The 24,832-nt window shown below is 40.8% G+C and overlaps 1 protein-coding gene across 1 annotated transcript; it reads left to right on the top strand.

The window, feature by feature from the left end:
• Positions 1 to 265: 265 nt before the first annotated feature.
• Positions 266 to 24,578, top strand: LOC145415096 (transcription factor A, mitochondrial-like). Its single transcript, XM_080284511.1, has 6 exons — positions 266 to 342; positions 11,656 to 11,801; positions 15,416 to 15,518; positions 17,782 to 17,986; positions 18,852 to 18,976; positions 24,477 to 24,578. Exons 1-6 carry the CDS (start codon positions 266 to 268, stop codon positions 24,571 to 24,573), a joined length of 753 nt encoding a protein of 250 aa, XP_080140637.1. The 3' UTR covers positions 24,574 to 24,578.
• The last annotated feature ends 254 nt before the right edge of the window (positions 24,579 to 24,832 follow it).

Here is a 24,832-nt window from a genome sequence, read left to right as displayed (position 1 = left end):
GCAGAGTCACAATCACATTGAAATCGAGTTTATTGTGAAGTTAGCAGTTTCGGCTGAATTTGGCCAAAGCTGTTGTATTGTCACAATAAACACAGTTTCATTACGTGGCCCTAATTTTTCTAAAAGAACAATATCACGGCACAGTAAAGTAAAGGCACTGTACAATTTTGCCCTCACCAGAAGCCCCCACGTAAGGTTGGCGCCGCTGGGAAGGGAACGAAACGGACACAGGGCGAGGTGGCCGGTCGGCTTGCAGAACAACAACATGACGATAGCACGCTTATTTTCCATTCAGTGTTCCCTTACAAGGAATGTATTATTTAAACACTTTGAGGTACCAAGGTTAGTACACTTACAAAGTAAATGACCATTTACAACCCTTCCAACCTTTTCAAGATTTCGTCTTAGACTATATCTTTGAGGTTTGACTGTCGGTTGTAGAATTATAACTTTACATGCAACACAGGCCGTGTTATTTTTGGAAAACAATGAACTGTCAGTATCATATCTGTTCACTTTCTCAAGTCAGATGTTCAAAGCTTAAACGAGGTAGGTTATATTTACATGTAACTTAATACGTTTGTGTACAGCAGCTATCAGCCTTTTGTATATCCGTACAACACTGCAGCTTAATGTACTCGCAGTGTTGCTGTACGGCAGGGACGTATTGTACTGTCCCAGAATTCATGACAGTTTTTTTTTAGTGAAGATATCCCAGTCATGACACGTGCTCTGTAGCCAGACTAAGCCTATCCATTGTTTCAGTTTTTAATTTTAGTTGTATGTTGACTGTACAGAGTGAGCAACTTATGTATTATAAATCTTGCAGCTAATACCCTTGCTGTAGTACTGCCAGGATCAGTATCATCAGGTATTCTAAGTTAAAGCATTCCTCTAATAATTTTGAAATTAATCGTGAAAAGTTAAATTTTACTTTTACACCAAATTTATGTTGGGAAAAACCAGTTGGCCTTCATTATAGTAGCTACTTATAATTGTAAGCAGACTTTATCATATAAACATTCTGTGGAAATTAACCATTACTAAAATGCTTACCAGCTCCACCTCAAAGCTGACTCAATGAGGTGGCCTGTTCAGGATTGGAGCAGGAAGCTAATGTTGGCTCATTTGGTGCCTCCCTATTTGCCATATCAGTGGGTCAGTCTTGGCCTTGAAAGCATTCTCAGAACTTTCCAATACTGCCTCTTGGGGAAGGTTGTTCCATTCGTCCATGATTTACTGTGGGAAAAAATATCTTAAATTTAGCCTTGGTTGTTGCTTGAAAATCTTGAATGGATGGTCTCATTTTGTTCTCTGTTCCATAATAAAGAAGTCATTAACAAGCAGTCCCTCCAAGCCATGCATTATCTTGAATACCTCTGTTAAATTGCTTCTTAGTCTTGTCATCTCAAGCATCACTTATCCAGTCATTTTCAGTCTGTTTTCATAAGGTTCATCCTTCAAGCTTGCTGTCATCTTTGTCTTATTTCTCTGTACTCTTTCAACATTGTCAATGTCTCATTGATTAAAAAGCCTCCAAACCTGCTGCTATTATTCCAGATAGGGTCTAACCAAGGATTTATACAGTTTTGCTATACTGTATATGACTTGCTTTTGTATTCTTTGGTTTGTGGTGGCGACCATTATCCACTCACGATGTAGTGCTGCCTACTTCTTCCTTAGCCTTTATCATTCTTTTTCTGTGCCTGCCCTCCTCTCTTCCTATATCTTCCATCTTTCCTGTCACTTCTTATTGCTCTTCTTTCCTTTACAGGTGGCTTTACATTGAGTGACAAGCCAAATGGTTTCATGTAAGCCAAGAAACCATTTACAACGCTGGGTGGTAACCATATAACCAACCCATACGTGCTCCCTACGTGTCAAAAAGTGGGTTGGTGGAGGGTTAGTGTCCCTCCCTGTAAAACCAATAACTCAAAGTCAAGTGGCCACCCCTAATGGGATTATGACGTCTGGCAATAGATAGATAGATAGATAGGTTTGTCTGATGTTGCCCATCACTTGGTTGGCTTTTAAAACTGTTTCTGCCATGTGTGTATGTGGGTTCAGTGACTTGTGAATCCTTACTCCCAAATCTTTCTTACTTGTAATTTCTTGGTCTCCCAGTTCGTAGCTATTTGTGTTAGCCATTCCCATATTTAATGTGTAGACATTTACATTTTCCAACGTTGAACAACATTTGGCATTCCTCTGACCATTGGTACTTCCTGTCTAAGTCCTCCTGTAAATGATTTATGAAATGTTAATTAAACTTTTGTCTTTTTTTAAGGGTAGGGATAGGTGCCTCCATTTCTGCTGGGAATGAATAAAGAAATCAACTAATCTGATCATAAGTCATTAGAAAAGCTGTGTTTTGGCATTAAACCAATCTACCTCCACTTTACCTAACCTTAACGTACCCACAAATAGCTACCGTATTTTGTGTGGGAGGGACACTGGAAACTGCTGGTCTGCAAACAGGACGACATTGCCATGTCCAGTGTAAACAAGCCTGAATATTTTTAGGGAATTTCAGTTGCTTTCAGGGTAATTTTGTAAAAAAAAAAATTGTTTAAAATTATAGGTTCAGTAATTTAGGCCCACTGGCCCAGCATGAGTTTGGTGTAAAAAAAAAAAAAAGTCTTATTTCAGTTTAGGCTACCTGAACTTAAACTTGAAATTAAAGTTGGGGACTATTTGATAAAGCCCCATCTTGCAGATGTTGAAAAGTTTATGGAAAAGATTTCGTTTCATCTCGGAGTAGATTCTGCCACCTGATTTGAGAACATGAGAAGAGAGGATTACTGCAGTAGGCCAGATGATCCATGCTAGGTTGGATCCCTTTAGTCTTGGTTTGCAGGTAAAATTGTTGAAATTCAGTGATTGAGACCATCTGAATATACAACTGACCCTTGTTATACAATGAACCGTTGTGCAGTGAACCACTTATTGGGTTACAAAAAAGTTAGGACCTTTTTTCATTATACAATAGAATAGAGGATGGAGGGTGAAAGACTGACGAAGAGAGTGTATGTGAGTGAGGTGGAGGGGGGAAGAGGGAGGGGGAGGCTGAGGATGAGATGGAGGGATGGGGTGGAGAGGTATATGAGAGAGGGGGGTGTGAGTTGGGAGCAGGGCAGTGAAATGGCGGGGGACAGGGCGACTTGGAGGCGATTTGTTTGTGGCCATCCCAAACGGGATTGAGGCGTCTGGCAATAGATAGATAGATAGATAGATAGAATAGAATATTCACTTATGTGATCGTTATGGTCCTGTACGAATCCTCACTGTTTGATATGCAATTGCTATTTTCGCTTATATTACCACTCACATGCAAGCTTTCAGTCGTTTGTTCCAGATGGCCTTTGAACTCAGTTACTGTTGGGTGTGTTTGTGTTAGTGATGGAACAATACTGTTGTGTAGTTTATAGCAGAAGGTGAAGTGTAGTGAAGTGAAACAACTACAGTACCAATTTAGGTGAGCAGGAAACTTGTTTTTAGACTTTGCTGGGTGGGTGGCTCAACCAAAAACTTATTCTTGTTGAATCCATGATATAACTGACTTGATAAAATGATAAATTAGCATGCGATGGATTTTTTTCAAGTGCATCCTTATTCTGAAGTACTCATTTTCATAACTCCTGTTACTTTAATAATTAGGTTACTGTACTGTATTTAAAAGGATAGATTGTTTCAGTAAATTGTTGTGTGTAGTGTAGGATATAAGAAGCCAGATAATTTGTAGCCACAGCAGTAGATGAAAGATGCATGCTTGAGAAGATTGATAGATTTACATGTGTAGGTGCTATACGATACTGGTACTGGGTAAACATGACAAAACAGAGTGTTAGGTTAGAGAGAGAGCACTACAGAAGAGACAGGTAATTGGAGAACTTTGTTTGGAGTTTAGGATGGTTAGTTTGGTGGCAAAGAGCATTGTTCTTGAAAATGTTTAGCATAAGAGCCAACACTAATGGTAGTGAAATCTGAGCAGTGACTGAAAACTTTGTAGGTTACAGACTAGAAACAGTTTCTTACAGACCAGCTTCATGCATAAGCAGGATGGATTATATAAATAGTTAAGAATTTTTTTGTATTTTTGAATGAAAGGGCTGTAGGAATGAAATGAGGAATTACTGAATGGAAAAAATATAAATCCATAGAGATAGCATGGACATGTTCAAAGAATTCAGTTAGACTGAGTGCCAAAAAAAATTTGATAGCTCAGCTGATGGCAGGATTAGAAGAGGAGGACCATAATTCACATGGAAGGAGTGGAGCAATATATTGCTGAAAGGGAAAGAAGATGAAGATGAATAATTGGGAGGGTAAAAGAGGTATGGGAGGACAAGATAGCTAGGAGGTGATGCTGTCATGGCTGTGCTCTGTTGGCAGTCCCAGAAGGGAGCAAGATGATAATGAAATTGAACAAATTTTTCAGAGTTGTTTGTATTATCAGTGCTTTAGGTTCATGTGGAAAGGAACCACCTGTCAAGTGTAATAACAGAGCAGGAGCTAACCAATAACAATAATAATAATAAACATACAGTAGTTTATATACAGAATAGGGTTGCAAGAAAACTTTATCCGGTATGTGTGAGTGGTTATTATGCTCCATTATGAGGGTTAGAAATGGATGGAAAAAATTTAGGGAACTCATTCCTTTCTAAGGCCTTTTTCATTACACTAAGGGCACAGTGTGCTGAATGTTAGATGTAGCATTTTGTGGTACTGATAGTGAAACTTGGGCTGTGATGGGGGAGGATGTGCATAGGTTTGAGCATATAAAGATGACAGATATGTAGTGCTCCCCTAAATGACATAACTGTAAGTGAGCAATAGAGAGATTAGCCGGAAGTTGAAGGCATTGATGAAGTGATGCATAGATTGTAGACATAGGCTCTGGAGAAAAAGAGTTGAAAACACTGATGGAGTGTTGCATAGTTTTTTTTAAATCCAGGCCCTGGAGAAATGGAGGTGAAGGCATTGATGAAGTGATGCATAGGTTTTTTAGGCATAGACTCTGGAGAAAATGGAGGATGAAAATTTAGCAGAGAAATCTATGAGTGAATTTGTTGGATAGAGCACCAAGAGTTATACCGTACTGAAGAAGGCTTGGGATGAGGGCCCACAAAACAGTTTCAGAATAAGTACTGGTATCTTGAATGTATGGTACTTAGAAGAATTTTAGGGTTCAGAAAATCCTGTGAAATTTTTCATCTCCCATATGTTGTAGACCTGCATCTTGCAACAGTTTCACACAAACACAAGCTGATAGTGTTTTAAATCTTCCGTGTCAGTGAACACAGAATTACGCGTAGCATTTGTTTCAACTCGTTTTCTCACCAGACTTTTGCATTCTTCAAAATTACCATATACATAGGGCATATGTTAATCATACTAGCACATGATTTAATGCAAAATGAGAAGAGAGAGAGAGAAAGAGAGAGAGAGAGAGAGAGAGAGAGAGAGAGAGAGAAATATTAGATTCAGCAACTTACCTTACCAGATTTGAATGTACTGTACAGTATTCAGACTTTGTCTGAGTGAGTGCCTTACATGTGAGAGGAAACTTTGAAGTTTGGTTGACTGCTTTCTCAAGTCAGTACCTTGCCCCCTCCCCCCCTCCCCCCCAAAAAAAAAAAAAAATCCCTACAAGTAATAATTGACTATAGGCTGTCATATTGGTTATTATTATTATGAGCCAGTGCAGGTTTATATCCAAGGGGTGGTTGGGGGTTTATTGCTCACGTAATGCCACTTAGGGATGAGTGTGGCTGGTCACCCATCTAAAATGTCAGGACCAACTTGCCTAGCCCTAGGCATCTGCGTTTCTCGTGGGGCAGCGCTGGATTAGATGATGAATGAATGAATGAATGAGATTATTATTATTATTATTTTGTGGTAGGCGGGGGCACTCACCATTCTTTCACTTGATGTAGTGCTGCTCTCGGGTGTCTGTCCTTTCCTCTCCTCCATCCTTCTTTCCATCCATCCTCTTCTGTCTTTCTTTCCTTCATTCTTTCCTCTTTCTTCTGCCTGCGGGTGACTTTACACTCCCTCTTGTGACTTTCTTTCCTTCATTCTTTCCTCTTCCTTCTGCCTGTGGGTGATTCTACACTGAGTGACAAGCCAAATGGTTTCCTGTACACCAGGAAACCATTAACTATGCTGGGTGGTAACCATATAACCAAATTTTGGCTCCTGGTGGTTTAATGGGTAATAAAGGTGCTCCAGTTGGATTGAGCCAGTGAAGGTTTATATCCAAGGGGTGGTTGGGGTTTATTGCTCACGTAATGCCACTCTGGGATGAGTGAGGCTGGTCACTCTGATCTTAAATGCCAGGACCAACTTTCCTAGCCCTGGGCTCCTACGTTCCTCATGGGGCAACGTAGAATTAGATGATGGATGGATGGATTATTATTATTATTATTATTATTATTATTATTATTATGGTTCAGTTGGGTCAAGTATTGTATGGTTAAGATTGAAAGTAGGAATACAATCGTGGGCAATTGTGTGTGTTTGTGTGTGCGCCAATGCAAGATTGTGCAAGCAGAGTGAAAGAAGAGTTCTGGGCAAATGTGCAAGTGTGCATGGAAAAGTGAGAGGAATGAGAGAGTGTTTTTGATTGGAAATATGAATGGAAAAGTAGGGAATGTGAAAGCGGATGGAGTAGTTGGTGAGCGGGGTGTGCTTGCAGAAGTGGATGAGAATGACAGTGGTCTAGTGGACATCTGTGTGGGGAGGGGGTTGGTGATATCCAATACCCTCTTCAGGTACAAAATGATTCACAGGTATACATATTAAGTGATGAGAAGGGTGGGTGGTGAACAGAAGGCAATGATTGATTGTATGTGTGTTGATAGAATGTGAATGTATGTAATGGATACAAGAGTATACGGAGGTTGGGGGAGTGGACTTTCTGAGCACCACTTGGAGGTGTTGAAATTCAAGGTTCAAGTGCAATGAGTGAATAGAAGAAAGGAAGGACAGGAGGTAGAAAGCTTGCAAGATGATGGAAAAAGACAGAATACAGGATGGAAGTGGAGGAGCAATTGGGTAAACATGAGTTGGAGGAGATTGGGGAGGTGGAAGGTGTGTGCAAGGTATTCACAGAAGAAATCTTTGCAGCATGTGAGGTGGTTTGTGGGGTGGGGTGTTAGTGGAAAATTTCTAGAGGAGGGAAAGAAGTTGTATACAGCCTTCATGGATTTGTAGAAAGCATATGACAGATTGGATAGACAATGAATGTGGAAAATAAGAATATATGGAGTAAATGGGAAGTTGTTCATTGCTGTGTATGAGGGTGCTAAAGCTGCAGTGGGGATAGTGAACTGAGTGAATTTTTCAGTCTGAATGTTGGTTTGAAACAGGGATGTGTCATGTCTCCATGGTTGTTCAGAATGTTATGAAAGGGGTTATAAAAGAGATACAAGGTAGGGCAGTGGATGCTAGAGTGGCCCTAATGAGAGGGGGCAGCTTTTGGAAACTTCCTGTACTGTTGTTTGCTGATGATACTGTTTTGTCAAATGAAGACGAAGGGGAACTGCAAGGCTTGGTGAATGAGTCAGGGAGAGTGTGTAAGAAACAGAATCTAAAGGTGATTGTAGGGAAGAGTAAAGTTATGGTGTTCAAGAGAAATGGAGTCACTGAATGTACCGTACAATGAGGTTGGATGATGAGGAAGTGGAAAATGTGAGTGCATTTAAGTACTTTTTATTTATTTATTTTTTTTTTATTTATTTATTTTTTTTTTTATGCGAGGAAGAAGGAACCAAAGGCCATGAGCCCGCAGTAACAGTTCCCTCCAAGAGAAAAACAAAATACAATATAGAGCCAAATTCAAGATCCGATCATTTTGAGATGCCTGGACACACTGCGTTTGAAAGACTGGAGATCATAGGCAGCAGGAAATACAGACAGAGGGAGACAGTTCCAGAGCTGACCTGTTGCATAAATGAAAGAGACTGGGAGTAACGGTTAACTCTTGCATTAGAGAGTTGGACAGAAAAAGGATGAGAGTTTGCTGCCAGACGGGTGCTACGCGCCCGTCGTAGAGGTGGAGGAATGCAAGCAGACAGTTCAGAGGAGCAGTGACCATTAAAGTAGCGATAGAAAAGAGATAAAGATGCAACAGTGCGGCGAAGAGACAGAGGTTGAAGGGAGTCAGTAAGAGGAGGAGAGTTAATGAGACGAAAAGCCTTTGACTCCACCCTATTGAGAAGAGCTGTATGTGGGGAGCCACCCCACACATGAGAGTTGTACTCCACACAGGGGCGGATAAAACCCCTGTATAGAGTCAACAATTGCGCAGGGGTAAAGAAAGAGCGGAGTCGGCTTAGCACACCCAATCTCTTGGAAGCAGATTTTACAAGAGATGTAATATGATCTTTCCAAGATAAGTCCCGAGTAAATGAAACCCCAAGCATGTTCAAGGATGATGCAGGATTAAGCTGAATATTATTAAACATTAGTGGGTATACCTGTGGAAGATTTTGTCGGGTTGATAGGTGTAAGAACTGAGTCTTAGATGCATTAAAAACAACCATATTATTTTTACCCCAGTCAGAGATACGAGCCAAGTCAGACATTAGGTGTGCCATAGCCTCATCCCTTGTTTGTTGAAGTAACTGTTGAGATGGGCGTTATGGGAACCGAATGGAAAGGTGAAAGGTGGAGTCATCAGCGTATGAGTGGATAGGGTTAGATGTACAGCTTAGAAGATCATTGATGAATAAAAAGGAAGAGAGTTGGTGATAGGACAGAGCCCTGAGGAACACCACTGTTGATAGATCTAGGAGAAGAACGATGGCCATCTACAACAGCGGCTATAGAACGACCAGAAAGGAAGCTAGCGATGAAGGCACAGATAGAAGGATAGAAACCGTAGGAGGGCAGTTTGGAAATTAAAGATTTATGCCAGACTCGATCGAAAGCCTTTGAGATGTCAAGTGCAATGGCAAAGCTTTCGCCAAAGTCCCGAAAGGAGGATGACCAGGAGTCTGAAAGGTAGGTGAGAAGATCGCCAGTGGAGCGTCCCTGACGGAACCCATACTGACGATCGGAAAGAAGGTTGTGATAGGAAAGATGCCTTAAAATTTTTCTATTAAGAATTGACTCGAAAACTTTTGAAATACAGGACGTTAAAGCAATTGGACGATAGTTGGAGGGTTGGGAGTGGTCACCCTTCTTTGGGACTGGCTGAATGAGAGCAAACTTCCAGCAAGAAGGAAAGGTACAAGTTGACAGACAAAGACGAAAGAGTTTGCCTAGGCAGGGTGTAAGCACAGAAGCACAGTTCTTGAGAACAACAGGAGGGACCCCATCAGGCCCATATGCCTTGTTAGTACTGAGGCCAGTGATGGCAGAAAATACATCAACTGAAGAAATTTTAATGTCAGCCATGAGGAAGTCAGAGGGGGAAGTGATGGAGGAACAGCACCGGAATCGTCTAAGGTAGAATTGGAGGAGAAAGTCTGTGCGAAGAGATCTGCTTTATCAGTAGAAGAAATAGCTACAGAACCATCAGAGTAGAAAAGAGGAGGGAAGGATGATGAGGTAAAGTTGTTAGAAAGATTTTTGGCAAGATGCCAGAAGGAGCGGGAAGAATTCGAGTTGGAGAGTTGAGAGCATTTAGTATGGATGAAATTATTTTTAGTAGAGCGAAGAACAGACTTAGCACGATTCCGGGCAGAAACGTAAAGATGATGTGATTCAGGGGTGGGTTGGCTCCGGTACCTTTTGTAGGCCCTCTCCTTGTTGCGGACAGCATTAGAACAAGCGTGATTAAACCAAGGCTTTCTTGCGTTAGTCAAAGGATATGAGAAAGGAATGTATGCTTCCATGCCCGAGAGAATAACCTCCGTAATGCGCAAGGCACACTCAGATGGCTCACGGCCATGGAAGCAATAATCATTCCAGGGAAAATCAAGAAGTACTGCCTGAGGGCCTCCCAGTCTGCGGCTCCAAAATGCCACAGACGACGTTTCCCTGGAGGGTCCACAGGCCGTACCGGAGTGATAGGACAGGTTAAGGTAATAAGGTTGTGATCGGAGGAGCCCAACGGAGAGAAAAGATTAACAGAGTAAGCAGAAGGATTAGTTGTGAGGAAGAGGTCAAGTATGTTGGAGCTCTCTCCAAGGCGGTCAGGGATACGGGTAGGGTGCTGTACAAGCTGCTCTAGGTCATTAAGGATAGAAAAGATGTAGGCTTGTTCACCAGGTGGATCCGTGAAAGGAGAGGAGAGCCAAAGGTGGTGGTGAACATTGAAATCTCCAAGAATGGAGATTTCAGAGAAAGGAGAAATGGATAGAATGTGTTCCATCGTAGAAGTAAGATAGTCGAAGAATTTTTGATAGTCAGTAGAATTAGGGATAAGTAAACAGCACAGATATATTTAGTCAGAGAATGACAGGAAAGCCGAAGCCAGAGTGTGGAGAATTCAGAAGAATCAAGTTCAGGAACACGAGAGCAAGATAAGTCATTGCGTATATATACACAACAGCCACCTTTGGCTTTGAAATGAGTATAGAGAAAGTAGAAGGATACAGAAAAGGGTTTGCTGTCAGTTGCCTCAGACAGCTGAGTCTCCGTTAGAAAAAGAAGGTGAGGTTTAGAGGAGGAGAGGTGGTGCTCAACAGAGCGAAAGTTAGAGGAAAGGCCGCGAATGTTGCAGAAATGAAGAAGAAGAGAGTCAGACAGTGGTTCCAGGCACCTTGAGTCGTCATCGGGAGAGGGGCAGATGGTGGGGGCATTTATGGTCCCCCCCCCTGGGGACTCCGAGGCTTGATATACGACGCCATTTTAGGTAAATTTTGAATAGGAAGTGTAGTGTGTACTGTGAATGTAGTTTGGTGAAGATAGTTAGAGAAATTTGTACTGGAGAGCATGCTGGCCTACTCTCTGTGTAACTGAGACACTGAAAAAGTTCAGCAAAGGGGGATGGTCAGGAACTAGTCCTGAGGGCTGATGAAACGGGAGCTCCAGCACTCCCTGTCATCAGCTTTCCATCCACCTCGGGAGTACTGCCCTGCTCGACTGGTGCTACAGTCTACTCCACTTGGGTGGTGTGATGGATAAGGATGGAAGTTTGGAGAATGAAGTGCTCAGAAGGGTATGACAGGGAACGAAGGTTGCTGGTTCTTTGAAAGCAGCGATAATAATGGAAGAGAGCATGGAAATAAAAAAGTTACTGCATGGTAGTATTGTGATACCAGCTCTGACGTATGGAAGTGAAGCTTGGACCTCGTTGGAAGGACATGGAGAGACAGACTGACTAGTGAGGATGTAAAGGAGTATTTTGTTGTGGATTGAATGTGATAGCAAGTGTTAGGAGAAATACATTGAGGTGGTTTGGCCATGTGGAGAGGATGGAGAATGAGAGACTATTGAGGAGAGTGTATGTGAGTGAGGTGGAGGGGGGAGAGGGAAGGGGAGGCTGAGGATAAGATGGAGGGATGGAGTGGAGAGGTACCTGTATATGAGAAAAGGGGGTGTGAGCTGGAAGGAGGACGGTGAGATGGCAGGGGACACGGGGACATGGAAGTGATTTGTTTTTGGCCACCCCTCACGGGATTGGGGCGTCTGACAGTAGATAGATAGATAGATTTATATTTCTATAATAAGTTTATGATGCTTCTTATCTCCATTTCTCAGTGTATCTTCAGTGGCTTGGAAACAGAGTCTGGCAGAGAATCTTGGTTTACCAGCGCCTCCCAAGCGTCCACTAAGCCCTTATCTACGATACATGAAGACCTTCATGTTGGACAACAAGGCCAAGTTTCCTAGTTTGACTCATAGAGGTGATATTGCCTTTACATCTTGTTTTGTAGAATAAATGTACAGTACACTGTATTACTAGAAAATAATTTTTAATTATAGTCTTGCTTTTCTTTAGGATTTCTTTTACTGGATAGCAGTTATTAATAACCCTTCAGAGCCAGGGGTTGCTGTATATGGGATCTTGTGGGGAAGGCATTTAACTACTGCCCACTGTCCACCAGCTTATGTGAAGTTTTGAATATGCCCCACCCGATCACCCCTAGGTGACACAGGGTTGTAGTTTCGTTTCGTTTCGTTTCGTTTCATTTCGTTTCGTTTTTAAAGGCTCCAACATGCTTGCATGTGTCAGCCTTGGTCACCTAATGGCGGCTCTCCACGCTGCACGATCCATTGCAGCCTCCCTGTTCAGTCCCTTAACCCTAAGGTCACACTTAATGATCTCGTCCCATGTCTTTCTCGGTCTACCCCTCATAACCCCACCCCCAATATTAACACTTCTCACCTTCCTCACCCAATTATCATCCCCCATCCTCTCCACATGTCCAAACCACCTCAATCTACCTCTCCTCATCACAACACCAATACACTCCAGTCCCATCCTACCTCTCAACTCTTCCATTGTAAACCCAGCCCCTCCAGGCCTTGGACGCAGGGACGCACTGCACATCCACCTAATCATTGTCATTTCTGTACGTCTGAGCCGGCGAATGTCTTCCTCCTTCACTGCCCAGGTCTCAATGCCATACAGCATTACACTCCTAACACATGCTGCATACAAAGACCCCTTAGCACGTAGGGAGAGCCCTCTCAATGTCAGGAGAGGCAAGAGCTCCCTGAACTTCTTCCAACCACTTCTCACCCTAGCCACAGAGCTAGCTCCAGCTCCACCTCCAGCACACAACATGTCTCCCAAATAACAAAACTCTTCCACACACTCAAGAGATTCACCAGCAGGTTCAATCCTTTCAAGTCTGACAATCTCCACGTGCTCACCCCGGCACGCCGTACACATAAAATCAGCATTATCTCGCAGTCTACCTCTGATACCACTACATCTCTTATGCACCCATTTATCACACACACCACACAAGATGGAATTACTTCCCACTCCCTTGTGGCAAACTGCATATGGCCACTCTCCCTCGTCTTTGACAGTACCGCCACCAACCCTAGATATCATCACTTTTGTTTTATCTGCAACACTCATACCTGCCATGCAGAAGGTGAGTGACCAGTGGTTGCAAATGCAGTACAGTAGTTCATTTGTAACATTTATTATTTGGTAACCCATGTCTGAAAATAAGAGATCCATGGCCAAAGTGCCACCATGATCAAAACTGAGATTTAGTCAAAAGGATTGAGGAACCATTGTTGTATCCTGGGAATGACTGTTTCTTAATATGGATCTTGCCGTATAGTGAGTTATGCAACATGAATGTTGCAGCTTAAGAGCAAGTGGTGAGGGTGGCAGTCAGCAGATCACAGTGAGGAAGACAACTGAGGCTTCCAGTTATTCCATCTCCTGCATTGGAGATCTCTCCTTGATTTATGCTCACCAGGGGAGGGAGGGCAGGAAAAAATACTTCACCAATATCCCTGCTTTTCATAAGAGGTGACCAAAAAGGGGCCTGTTTGTCTCCCATCTTTCTCTTCTTACTGTCTTCTTCACCTGTCCTACCTACTCTTGATATTTCTGTATTTCTTCCGGCCTGTATTTTCCCTCTACTCCTATCAGGTTAGATGTATGGTTTCATGACATGAATAGTTTAAGGACATCCCATTGATGTTGACCTTTTCTCCTTACTCCACTTTCACAGCAAGACCATTTCAACACTGCCCGTAGTGCAATACAGCCATATTATGGTTTGTGCTAGTTCTTATTATTCCATCCTTGCTTGATTTATTTATTGTAGTTTGCATGTTCTGCATTATTTAAGATGCTGTTGATGTTAAGTCATTAAATCGACTTCCCTTAAAATTCATTGTACAATATATATATACAGTATATATTTACTGTATATGCAAACTAACCACAGGAGAAATGAAAGGAGCGACAGTGAGTACTTTCGTATATTACATCTTCAGACAGAGTGAGACAGAAACGTAAAGGGTAGAGGTCTTATATGCACACCCACAGCGGGTGTGCATAAAAGACCTCTACCCTTTACGTTTCTGTCTCACTCTGTCTGAAGATGTAATATACGAAAGTACTCACTGTCGCTCCTTTCATTTCTCCTGTGGTTAGTTTGCATATACAGTAAATATATATATATATATATATATATATATATATATATATATATATATATATATATATTGTACAGTGAATTTTAAGGGAAGTCGATTTAATGACTTAACATCAACAGCATCTTAAATAATGCATCATTTCTCCTGTGGTTAGTTTACATACATATCTTCACAGTGAAGTGAAGTCTCTGCATATATATATATATATATATATATATATATATATATATATATATATATATATATATAATATATATATATATATATATATATATATATATATATATATATATATATATAATATATATATATATATATATATATATATATATATATATATGGCAGATTACTAATAAGGGTAGTGTAACTTGTCACAGCCAGTGTTTTGTTTTCTTCATCAACTTGCATAGCAACATGAATATCCTGAAATTTTGCAAAATATTATTGATTTTGAAACATTGGTGCAGTATATTAGTTAGGTTGCAATTGTTATGTACAATACAGTATTGGAATAAAGAAGGGGGAGAATTCATTTTGTTTGTTTTAATGTAAGCAGCATTTAACTTCGGAACCACTTAATCATTAGTGACAAAATAGCCACTTTTTATGCAAAATATCACTCTGCTTTGATTTAAAGTTATTAGTTACTATAGCAAGCAAGTTCAGTGCTATGTTTAACTCTGAAATGAATGGCAAAAACATGATTTTGCTCATCATTAATCTGTTTTTTTAATAAAGGGGGATACTGTAAAAAACAAAGAATTGAAAACTTCCATCATCTGCAAATTGACACCAAGAACACTTCTGTAACTTTTGCTGTCTAGTTTTGGCAACAGAGGAAGATATAACAACTTGGCTATTTTACAGGAAAAAAAAAAAAAAAAGCAGTGTTGGAGACCATAGGGTCTCTTGAGATGTAACAGAAGCAAAGCAAGTCAACCTTACCATTCACTGGCCCTATCAAAACTGATTGAAATGACCAGAGAGCTGCTATATATAGTGAGAAAAAATGTTCATGACATAATATAGCTTGCAGTCTGACAGTTAAAAAGATGTTATGTAAATAAATACTACAGCTACCTTATGTAAACTGATTTTCAGTGTTTTCAGTGAATACATGCGAATTTTGTGCTTCATTGTTTGGCTTTCTTTTCAAATGCTCATAGTTCTTTGTCAGTTCCTAAGCTCTACTTATTTACAGTTTTGATAATCTTTTCAGTTTGTTTTTCTCAGTTTTTCTATATCTTACTATATTCCCACTGGTTGTACTGGTAGGTCCCTCAAGTTAGTTATTTGTACTGGCAGTACCTGTATATCTGTGTGAGATGTATATGGATAAAACTAGAATGCAGTAAGACTAATACAGTATCTCCACCCAAACCACCAGAGCTTTTTCAAAAGGCCTCACAGCAGTGGCGTTATCTCACCCAAGATGATAAAAACAAGTGGGCTGGCAACTATGAGAAAGAGCGGGAGCAGTATGCCATCAGGTAGGAGCCTTCGGTAGGGATTTGGTAAATGATCAGAGGTCATAGTGTCCTGTAGTCCCTTATTGTGCAGTACTGCATTAACCTTCCATTGGTTGGGGCTGTCTGAGGATTCATGTTCTGGTTGTATGCAGATTTTACTCATTTGAAGAGAACCTCTACAAGTGACAGGGTTAACACACTTTATGACCATAGATTTATCTACTCAAAAATTTACTAGTCTGTCTTCGGAGAGTTGTTTCCTGGTAATATTGACAGAGCAAACTCTTTTATGGATCAGCAGTCTGTTTAAAATTCATGGATGTATATATGTATCTTTTTGCAAAAATTTCTCATCAGTGCATTAAAATTATGTTATACATTGTGTGTGGGTGTGAGATGGTTTGATGATGCATGATTTGATGATGGCCCTGTGGCGAGGATGGAGAACGAGTTTCTGGTGAGGAGGGTGTATGGGAGTGAGATGGAGGTGGGGAGAGGGAGGGGGAGGCCGATGATGAGATGGAGGGATGGAGTGGAGATGTATATGAGAGAGGGGGGTGTGAGCTGAGGAGAGGGCAGTGAAATGGCAGGGGACAGGATGACATGGAGATGGTTTGTTTGTGGCCACCCCTGATGGGATTAAGGCGTCCTGTAGTAGATAGATTGACAGACAAGTCAGAAATCATGATCATGAGGTTTGTCAAAATTTAAGCATGGCTTTGCTGTACTCTTTCAGCTGTCTCTTTAGTTTATGTTTTTGCTATATTTTACAACTGATAATTAGTGAGGGAGGATGGAGAGGAGCTCACTCTTAATGTGTACGGTAGGAAAATTAGGATGTAGTTGAATGAACGTACTGGTTATTACCTCGCCCGGACGGTCCGGCGAGGTATTGTTTGTGGTCGAGTTTGTTTATTTGTTTCATTGTTTGTCAGGAACATTACAAAAAAATGGCTAATTGAAGTTACATGAAGCTTTCAGGATATGTGAGAACTGGTCTCAAAAGAAAGTGATTAAATTTTGGTGATAATTGAGTGACCTTGATAGGTCAGAATCAAGGTCACGAATTTTCAGAGGGCTATAACTTGCAACTGGTTGCAGATAGAGATACTTACCGTTTAGAACATACAGGAACTTGTAATATGGGCTTTCATTTGGCATCAAGACCCTTGACCTTGAGTGACCTTGACAGGTCAAACTCAAGGTCACGGATATTCAGGGGGCTATAACTCGAAACTGGTTGAAGTTAGAGAGATATTTACTATTATCAACATACAGGAAGTCCCATAAAGGTTTTAAATTGGTACCGTGACCCTGAATGATCAAACTTATCACAGATATTCAGTAGGCCATAAATCAAAACTCACTGAAGATAGAGACTGTATTTACTATTCTCAAGTTATAGGAAGTATCATATGGGCTTTTATTGAGCACCATGACCTTTGATCTTGAATGACTTTGAAAGGTCAAATGCAGAATCATGGATTTTCAGAGGGCACAACTTGAAAACATTTGTGCCATAACCTTAGACTTTGTATTTTGTACTGACAATAAATGGCAGTATCGATTTGGTATTGAACAGCAATAAAACAACTGCTGTCCGGTGAGCTTTGCTGTGCCTGGTACCACTTGCTGAAAGTCGGGTGAATGTGTTGGTTACTGAACATTGAGGGAAATAAATGTGCAGGCATGTCAGTGCAGTACAGTATTATATTAATGGAATCATGATATGAATCTGTATATGGTGTGAATATATGCCTCTGCTGCTTCTAAGTGAGCACCACATTGTAGCATTTACCTTTGGCTTGAGATTTTGCAGTACATTCAGATGTTTTGGTGTCAGGGCCACCCTCTTCCCTCATCCTCCCGCAGGACTAGCAAGTTCAGGGGCATATCCGAAAGGGATGAGGGTAGCACTTTCCCATCCAGGGTGTGACTTTTAGATTAGCCAGGTGATGGAGGAGGAGGAGGAGCCTACCCTTGTGTAATGGGGGTTGGGAGGATAGTGCTGTGGCTTGATGCCACTTCATAGGTTACCTCCAAAATTTGCTGTTTATGAGTGATAAGTGGAATTTTGGCCATGCAAAAGGCATTTTTTTTTTTTTTTTTTTCCAAAACCCTTTGGATATACCACCCAACCTTGCTGGTGAGGGGACTTCAAGCCTTTGGTATTAATGAAAAAGTTTGTGTACAGGAATTCAGAGAATATAATACATTCCATCATAACAGCAGTACTCTGTTAAACTTATTTCAAAATATTGTTTTGACCCTTTTTATCCTCCAGATATAAGGAATACCTTCGACGTTTGACTCCTAATGAAGTTGAGAGTTTGAAGCACCTAAGAAAGAAACAGTTGCAGGACAAAGCCAAGAAACAAGCCAACAGAGAGAAGAAACGAGAAAGTGAAAGTCTTGGAAAACCCAAGTATCCAGGCAATGCATTTCTTCAGTACATCCAGTCACTTCCTCGTGGGGATGCCACCTATAAGGTTGCTGTACACCTAAAGAAATTGAACGTTGAACACTATATGTTTGTGTTTTTATTTCAGGTTACTGCATGGCAGGAAATATAAGAGTAGGGTTAGTTACTGATTTGATGGATACAGTAGAAATATATATGAATGTGGTGTCCCAGATGATTGGCTGAAGAGTGTTGTGAATTTGTACAAGAGGAAGGGTAATGCCATGAAAAAAGGAAATTACAGGGGCATAAAACTTTTGAACCAGATAATGAAGGTAATGGAAAGACCTCTAGATGGGATGATTAGAGGAAGAGTGAGTATTGATGAGATGCAGTTTGGGTTTATGCCAGGCGAAGGGACCACTGATGTTATATTCTTTTTTCAACAGCTTGAGGAAACATATATAGGAAAGAAAAAGGATCACTACTTTGTTTTTGTTGATTTGGAGAACGTCTTTGACAGTTGCTAGCGGGGTGGTGAAGTGGGCAATGAGAAAACTCGGGATCGAGGAGTGGCTGGTTAGAGTGGTTATGGCTATGTATGTGGATGCTGACACCCAGGTGAGAGTGAATGGAGATTTGAGATGTGAGTTTTCTGTGAATGTTGGTGTACATCAGGGATCAGTCTTGAGCTTCTTCAGAAATGGACTCTGTTGGGAGATGTTGTGTGCTGATGATTTGGTTTTGATTGCAGAGAATGAAAGATTTAGGAAGTGGAGAGATGGTATATATATACTGTATATATATATATATTTTTTTTTTTGGGGGGTTATAGAAATTATTTGTGTGTGTGTAGCTGACTGACTGATGGGTGCTAAATTACAGTAGGCTACATATTCATAAATTCTTCAGTTATTAAAACAGCTGTCATTTATACTAATTCTTATTTGCAGGATTTCCTAATCTCAGCAGCAAGTAGCTGGAACAAATTGCCTGAAAACTCGCAGAGAGTGTACCGGGAGAAAGCTCAGGCTCAGCTGATAAAGTACTATAAGAGCCTGTCCTCGTGGGAGGAAAAGTAAGTCTTAAAATAGATATTTAGCTTACCATTTAGCTTACCAAGGCCACCCCAGTGCTAGTCTTGGTGAGGTGGTCGGTTCAGGATCGGGGCAGTAAGCCTGCGCTGTCTCATATATAGCCCCCCTACTTGCCTAAATAGTGGGTCAATTCTGGCTTTGAAACTGTTCATTGTATCGGACTTTACTGTTTCCTTAACCAATCAACTAAAAATAGTTTTTAACTTATTGGAAGTCAGGTTCAATTATTCCCTTGTACAAAGGAAAGGGGAAGAAGAAATGTGTGGTAATCGTAGGGGCCTTTGTCTTCTAGTGTACTGAGTAAAGTATATGGTAGGATACTTATTGATGGAGTTAGGGAAATAACAGGGGAATTAGTTGGAGAAGAACAGGGAGGTTTCAGGAAGGGAGAGGTTGTGTAGATCAGATATTCATCCTCAGGTCTTTACTGGAAAAGTTTCTAGAGAAGGGGAGGAAATTGTATGTGACCTTCATGGATTTGGAGAAAGCATATGTCAGAGTAGATAGACAAGAAATGTGGAAAATATAAGAATACATCATCATCATCATCATCATCATCATCATCTGGACCATCTTTCCCACCCTGGGACAGGGTGAGGAGTAGCAATGTTCAGAGAGCCCAAATTTGCCATATCCAATGGGCCACACTTCTATTCGCTCAACATTCAAGCCCGCGGAATCCTGGCTGTATTTTATTCACCAAAAACTTTCACCACGTTCTGTAGCTTCACATACTGTAAATTGTATCCGATAGAGTCAATCTGGACGCTGTCATGTTAAAATGGGGTGCCAAATATATATATATATATATATATATACATATATATATATATATATATATATATATATATATTATATATATATATATATATATATATATATATATATATATATATATATATATCTCCATGGTTGTTCAGTCTTTACATGGATGGGGTAATAAAAGAGGTACAAGGTAGGGTAGTGGATGTTGGAGTGGCCCTGGTGAGAGAGGATAGTGTTTGGAAACTCCTTGTACTGTTGTTTGCAGATGATACTGTGTTGTTGAGTGAAGACGAAGGGGAGCTGCAAGGCTTGGTGGATGAGTTCGGGAGAGTGTGTAAGAAATGGAATCTGAAGGTGAATATAGGGAAGAGTAAAGTGATGGTCTTTGAGAGAGGTGAAGTCAGTGAATGTACAGCGAGGTTGGATGGTGAGGAATTGGAAAATGTGAGTACGTTTAAGTACTTGGGTAGTGTGATAAGTAAGGATGGAGGTTTGGAGGGTGAAGTGCTTGAAAGGGTACAGCAGGGAAGAAAGGTTGCTGGTTCTTTGAAAGCAGTGATAAGAAACAGGGAAGTGAGCATGGAAGTGAAAAAGTTACTACATGACAGTATTGTGATACCAACTCTAACGTACGGATGTGAGGCTTGGACGTTGTTGGAAGGACACAAGTCAAGAGTGAGAGCAGTGGAAATGAGTTATTTAAGAGGAGCCTGTGGAGTCACATGGAGAGATAGGCTGACGAATGAGGATATAAAGGAACGTTGTGGTGTTGATGTGGATGTGATAGTGAGCGTTATGAGGAACACACTGAGGTGGTTTGGCCATGTGGAGAGGATGGAGGGTGAAAGACTGACGAAGAGAGTGTATGTGAGTGAGGTGGAGGGGGGAAGAGGGAGGGGGAGGCCGAGGATGAGATGGAGGGATGGCTTGGAGAGGTGTATGAGAGAGGGGGGTGTGAGTTGGGAGCAGGGCAGTGAAATGGCGGGGGACAGGGCGACTTGGAGGCGATTTGTTTGTGGCCACCCCAAACGGGATTGAGGCGTCTGGCAATAGAATATATATATATATATATATATATATATATATATATATATATATATATATATACAGTATAATATATATATATATATATATATATATATATATATATATATATATATATATATATATATATTTATGTACTGTATATATATATTTATATATAATATATATATATATATATATATATATATATATATATATATATATATATATAATTTTATATAGGGGACACTCACCATCCACTCACTCAGTGTAGTGCTGCTGTCTGGTGTCTGCCCTTTCCTCTCCTCCGTCCTTCTTTTTCTTTCCATCCTCTTCTGTCTTTCTTTCCCTCATTCTTTCCTCTTCCTTCTGCCTGTGGGTGACTCTACACTGAGTGACCAGCCAAATGGTTTCCTGTACACCAGGAAACCATTTACCACGCTGGGTGGTAACCAGATAACCAAATTTCAGCGCCTGGTGGTTTAGTGGGCAATTACATCACCCCAGTTGGATTGAGCCGGTTAGGGTTTATTGCTCACGTAATGCCACTCAGTGAGGCTGGTCACTCTGATCTCATATGTCAGGACCAACTTGCCTAGCCCCGGGCTTCTGTGCTCCTCATGGGGCAACATTGGACTGGATGATGAATGAATGAATTTATGTACAATATATATATATATATATATACAGGTAAGCCCTTAATTCACGCGAGGGTTAGGTTCTTAGACCCTTCGCCTATGTGGGATTTTATAACTCTTATAAGTAAAAAACTAGTGTACTGTACTTGCTAAATAAACTGGTATGTAAATAAATGACGGGGAATCGTCCTGACGGAGAATTGTCGCCGACATTCCTCCCTGAAGTCTGTCCAACACTTTAACTTTCTCTGTCAGCAACATCGCTTTACAAGTCAGTTTTGGTGTGTTACCACATGCATCACTAGCACTACGCTTATGCCCCATGTTGACAGATAAGGCAAGCAATTACTGGAAGGCAGAAAAATAAGCCACAAATAACGATTTGCAAGTCATGCATGGTTCGACCGTTGGATTCAAACTGACTGTGTGGTGCGTGGTAGACCGATCTCCCAGGCTCCCACACATACATACACACACACACATACATATATGTGTGCACACGGGCAGCAGGTAGGCATTTTTTATATTTTATTTCTCTTGTATATTGAAATTACTTATTTGAATACTATAATTTTGTTTTAATTATTGTACGAAAAATTCGTGGATAACCGAAATCCCGTGAAAAAAGTTTGCGTGAATTGAGGGATAACCTGTATTTATATATATATATATATATATATATATATATAGATAGATAGATATATATAGATAGATATATATATATATATAATATATATATGTATATATATACAGTACAGGTAAGCCCTAAATTCACACGAGGGTTAGGTTCCCAGACCCTTCGCGTATGTGATAAATTCGCGTATATCTTCTGGCCTTGTGTGCACATAATTACGCATGTCTATATGTATATTACATCTGAATAATACTGTTTATGCACTACATACACCTTTTAAACTAGCATAAAGTATAAAAAACAACAAAAATGTAAGAAATTTAAAACTGAAACCTGACAAGCACAGGTGTAGGTGGACACTTCAGCAGTCTGGTGCACTAGCCCTCACTGCCTCCCGTATGCTACATTCTGCCCTCTTTATTGTATGAACAGTTGACTCCTTCACCCCGAACATCCGGTTACAAGACAATTCACAGGTGTAGGTGGAGACACTTAGCACAGTCTGGTGCACTAGCCCTCACTGTCTCCCGTATGCTACGTTCTCCTTCTTTACTGTATGAACAGTTGACTCACCCCAAATTTACGGTTCTGAGACAATTCACCATCAAGTCAATTCACCGTCAAAACATGGACAATTCCCCGTCATTCTATTAATATACTTATTATTGATTAATTAATACTTTAATAACTAATTTTCCGGGGGATTTTATAACTCATATAAGTAAAAAACTAGTGTACTGTACTTGCTAAATAAACTGGTATGTAAATAAATGACGTGAATCGTCCTGACGGAGAATTGTCGCCGACATTCCACCCTGAAGTTTGTCCAACACTTTACCTTTGTCAGTGACACCACTTTACCAGCCCACTTTGGTGTGTTACCACATGCATCACTAGCACTACGCTTAGGCCCCATGTTGGCAGACAAGGCAAGCAATCACTGGAAGGCAGAAAAATAAGCCACAAATAATGATTCTCGATCTCGAGTCACGCATGATTCGACTGTCGGATTCAAACTGACTGTGTGGTGCGTGGTAGACCGACCTCCCAGGCTCCCACACACAAATACACACACACACACACATACATATGTGTGTGGACACGGGCAGCAGGTAGGCATTTTTTATATTTTATTTATTTCTTTTGAATATTGAAATTACTTATTTGAATACTATAATTTGGTTTTAATTATTGTACGAAAAATTTGTGGATAACCGAAATCATGTGAAAAAAGTTCGCGTGAATTAAGGGATAACCTGTATATATATATACAGTATATATATATATATATATATATATATATATATATATATATATATATATATCCATATCTATATCTATTGGACCCTCTGTGGTACAGTGGTAAAGTGTGCGTTTTCATACACTGAAGAACGAGGGTTCGTTCCCCACCAGGATAGTAAAGTTTGGGAGCATTCTTCAGGCTACGTACTGCATTGGCGGACACCAGGGGTGCTGTGGTTGAACTAGTTTCGCATGCTATAAAGTATGCTTGCACCCAGTTGGCTTGCGCGGACCGATTACACTTGGTTCACAGACTACATACACATCCAAAGCCACTCCAACGCTACAATTACACTTTTACAAGCACTTCACACCCTACATACAATCTCTACCAGACAGTCTAAGCCACTTGGTAGAGATACATTGGCTGTATCGTCCCCACTTCGGTCGGGATAGGCCGGTCCTGCAATGGACACACAAACGGCTGATGAGATGAGATATATCTATCATTCGTCCATCATCCAGTCCAGTGTTGCCCTATGAGGAGCATAGGAGCCCGGGGTTAGACAAGTTGGCCCTGACATTTAAGAGAGTGACCAGCCTCACTCATCCCTGTGTGGCATTATGTGAGCAATAAACCCCAACCACCCCTTGGATATAATCTGCACAGGCTCAATCTGATTGGAGCACCTTAATTACCCACTAAACCACCAGGTGCCATAATTTGGTTATATGGTTACCACCCAGCATAGCAAATGGCTTCCTGGTGTACAGGAAACCACTTGGTTTGTCACTCAATGTAGAGTCACCCATAGGCAGAAGGAAGAGGAAAGAATGAAGAAAAGACAGACAGAAGAGGGAGTGTAAAATCACCTGTAGGCAGGAGGATGAGGAAAGAATGAAGGAAAAAAACAACAGAAGAGAAAGGAAGGACCAGAGGAAAGGGCAAACACCCGAAGCAGCACTACGTCGAGTGAGTAGATGATTTTTGCTTGTGAGTAGGAGCCATGCTTTCAAAGTCTCAGATGATATGTGAATGGTTGTGTGGTCAGTTTTACTTGGCATACTGTTTTATAGCTCTGCTATGTTCATTTTCTTTTTTATTTTGTGATCTTTCTCATCTCATAAATGATAATTAGAGCTGAGGTGATGGTGATGATGATTTCTTTTTTTTTCCAGAATGATGCAAGAAGGGAGGGAAGATTTGGTTCGAGTATCCCAGAGAGTGGGAACTGGAGGAGGGAGAGGCGGAGAGAGCAAGACTCGCAGACGTTAGGGACTCGCTTCAGGTGGTTGTGAGGAGGTGAGGGTGAGCATGGATTTAACTGGTAGGGACAACAAGAGATTGAGGAAAAAAGATGAGAAGCAAAACTTACCAAGAGCAGAAGTTTGTATTGATGAGAAACAGAAAAGTGTAGGAGGGCAACTAAATTGTTCAGTAGAGGATGCAGTTGAAAATGAAATTAAGGGAGGAGTTGAGAAAAGACAAAAGAAGACTGAGAAAAAGTCTGCCTTCCTAAGAAGAGAACTAAAGA

Source organism: Coenobita brevimanus, chromosome 101 (assembly GCF_032717465.1).
Source record: "Coenobita brevimanus isolate Jiangsu-jjx chromosome 101, ASM3271746v2, whole genome shotgun sequence".
Taxonomy (NCBI): Eukaryota; Metazoa; Arthropoda; class Malacostraca; order Decapoda; family Coenobitidae; genus Coenobita; species Coenobita brevimanus.
The sequence above is the reverse complement of the archived record's forward strand: the minus strand, read 5'-3'. Positions and strand labels throughout refer to the sequence as shown.

Bases quoted from the DNA above. Each gene is read 5' to 3' on its own strand.
- LOC145415096 (XM_080284511.1), top strand. From the start codon at position 266: ATGACGATAGCACGCTTATTTTCCATTCAGTGTTCCCTTACAAGGAAT. The intron at 17,987-18,851 runs GTTGCTGTACAC...TCTTATTTGCAG, and splicing joins GTGGGGATGCCACCTATAAG to GATTTCCTAATCTCAGCAGC. The intron at 18,977-24,476 runs GTAAGTCTTAAA...TTTTTTTTCCAG, and splicing joins CTGTCCTCGTGGGAGGAAAA to AATGATGCAAGAAGGGAGGG.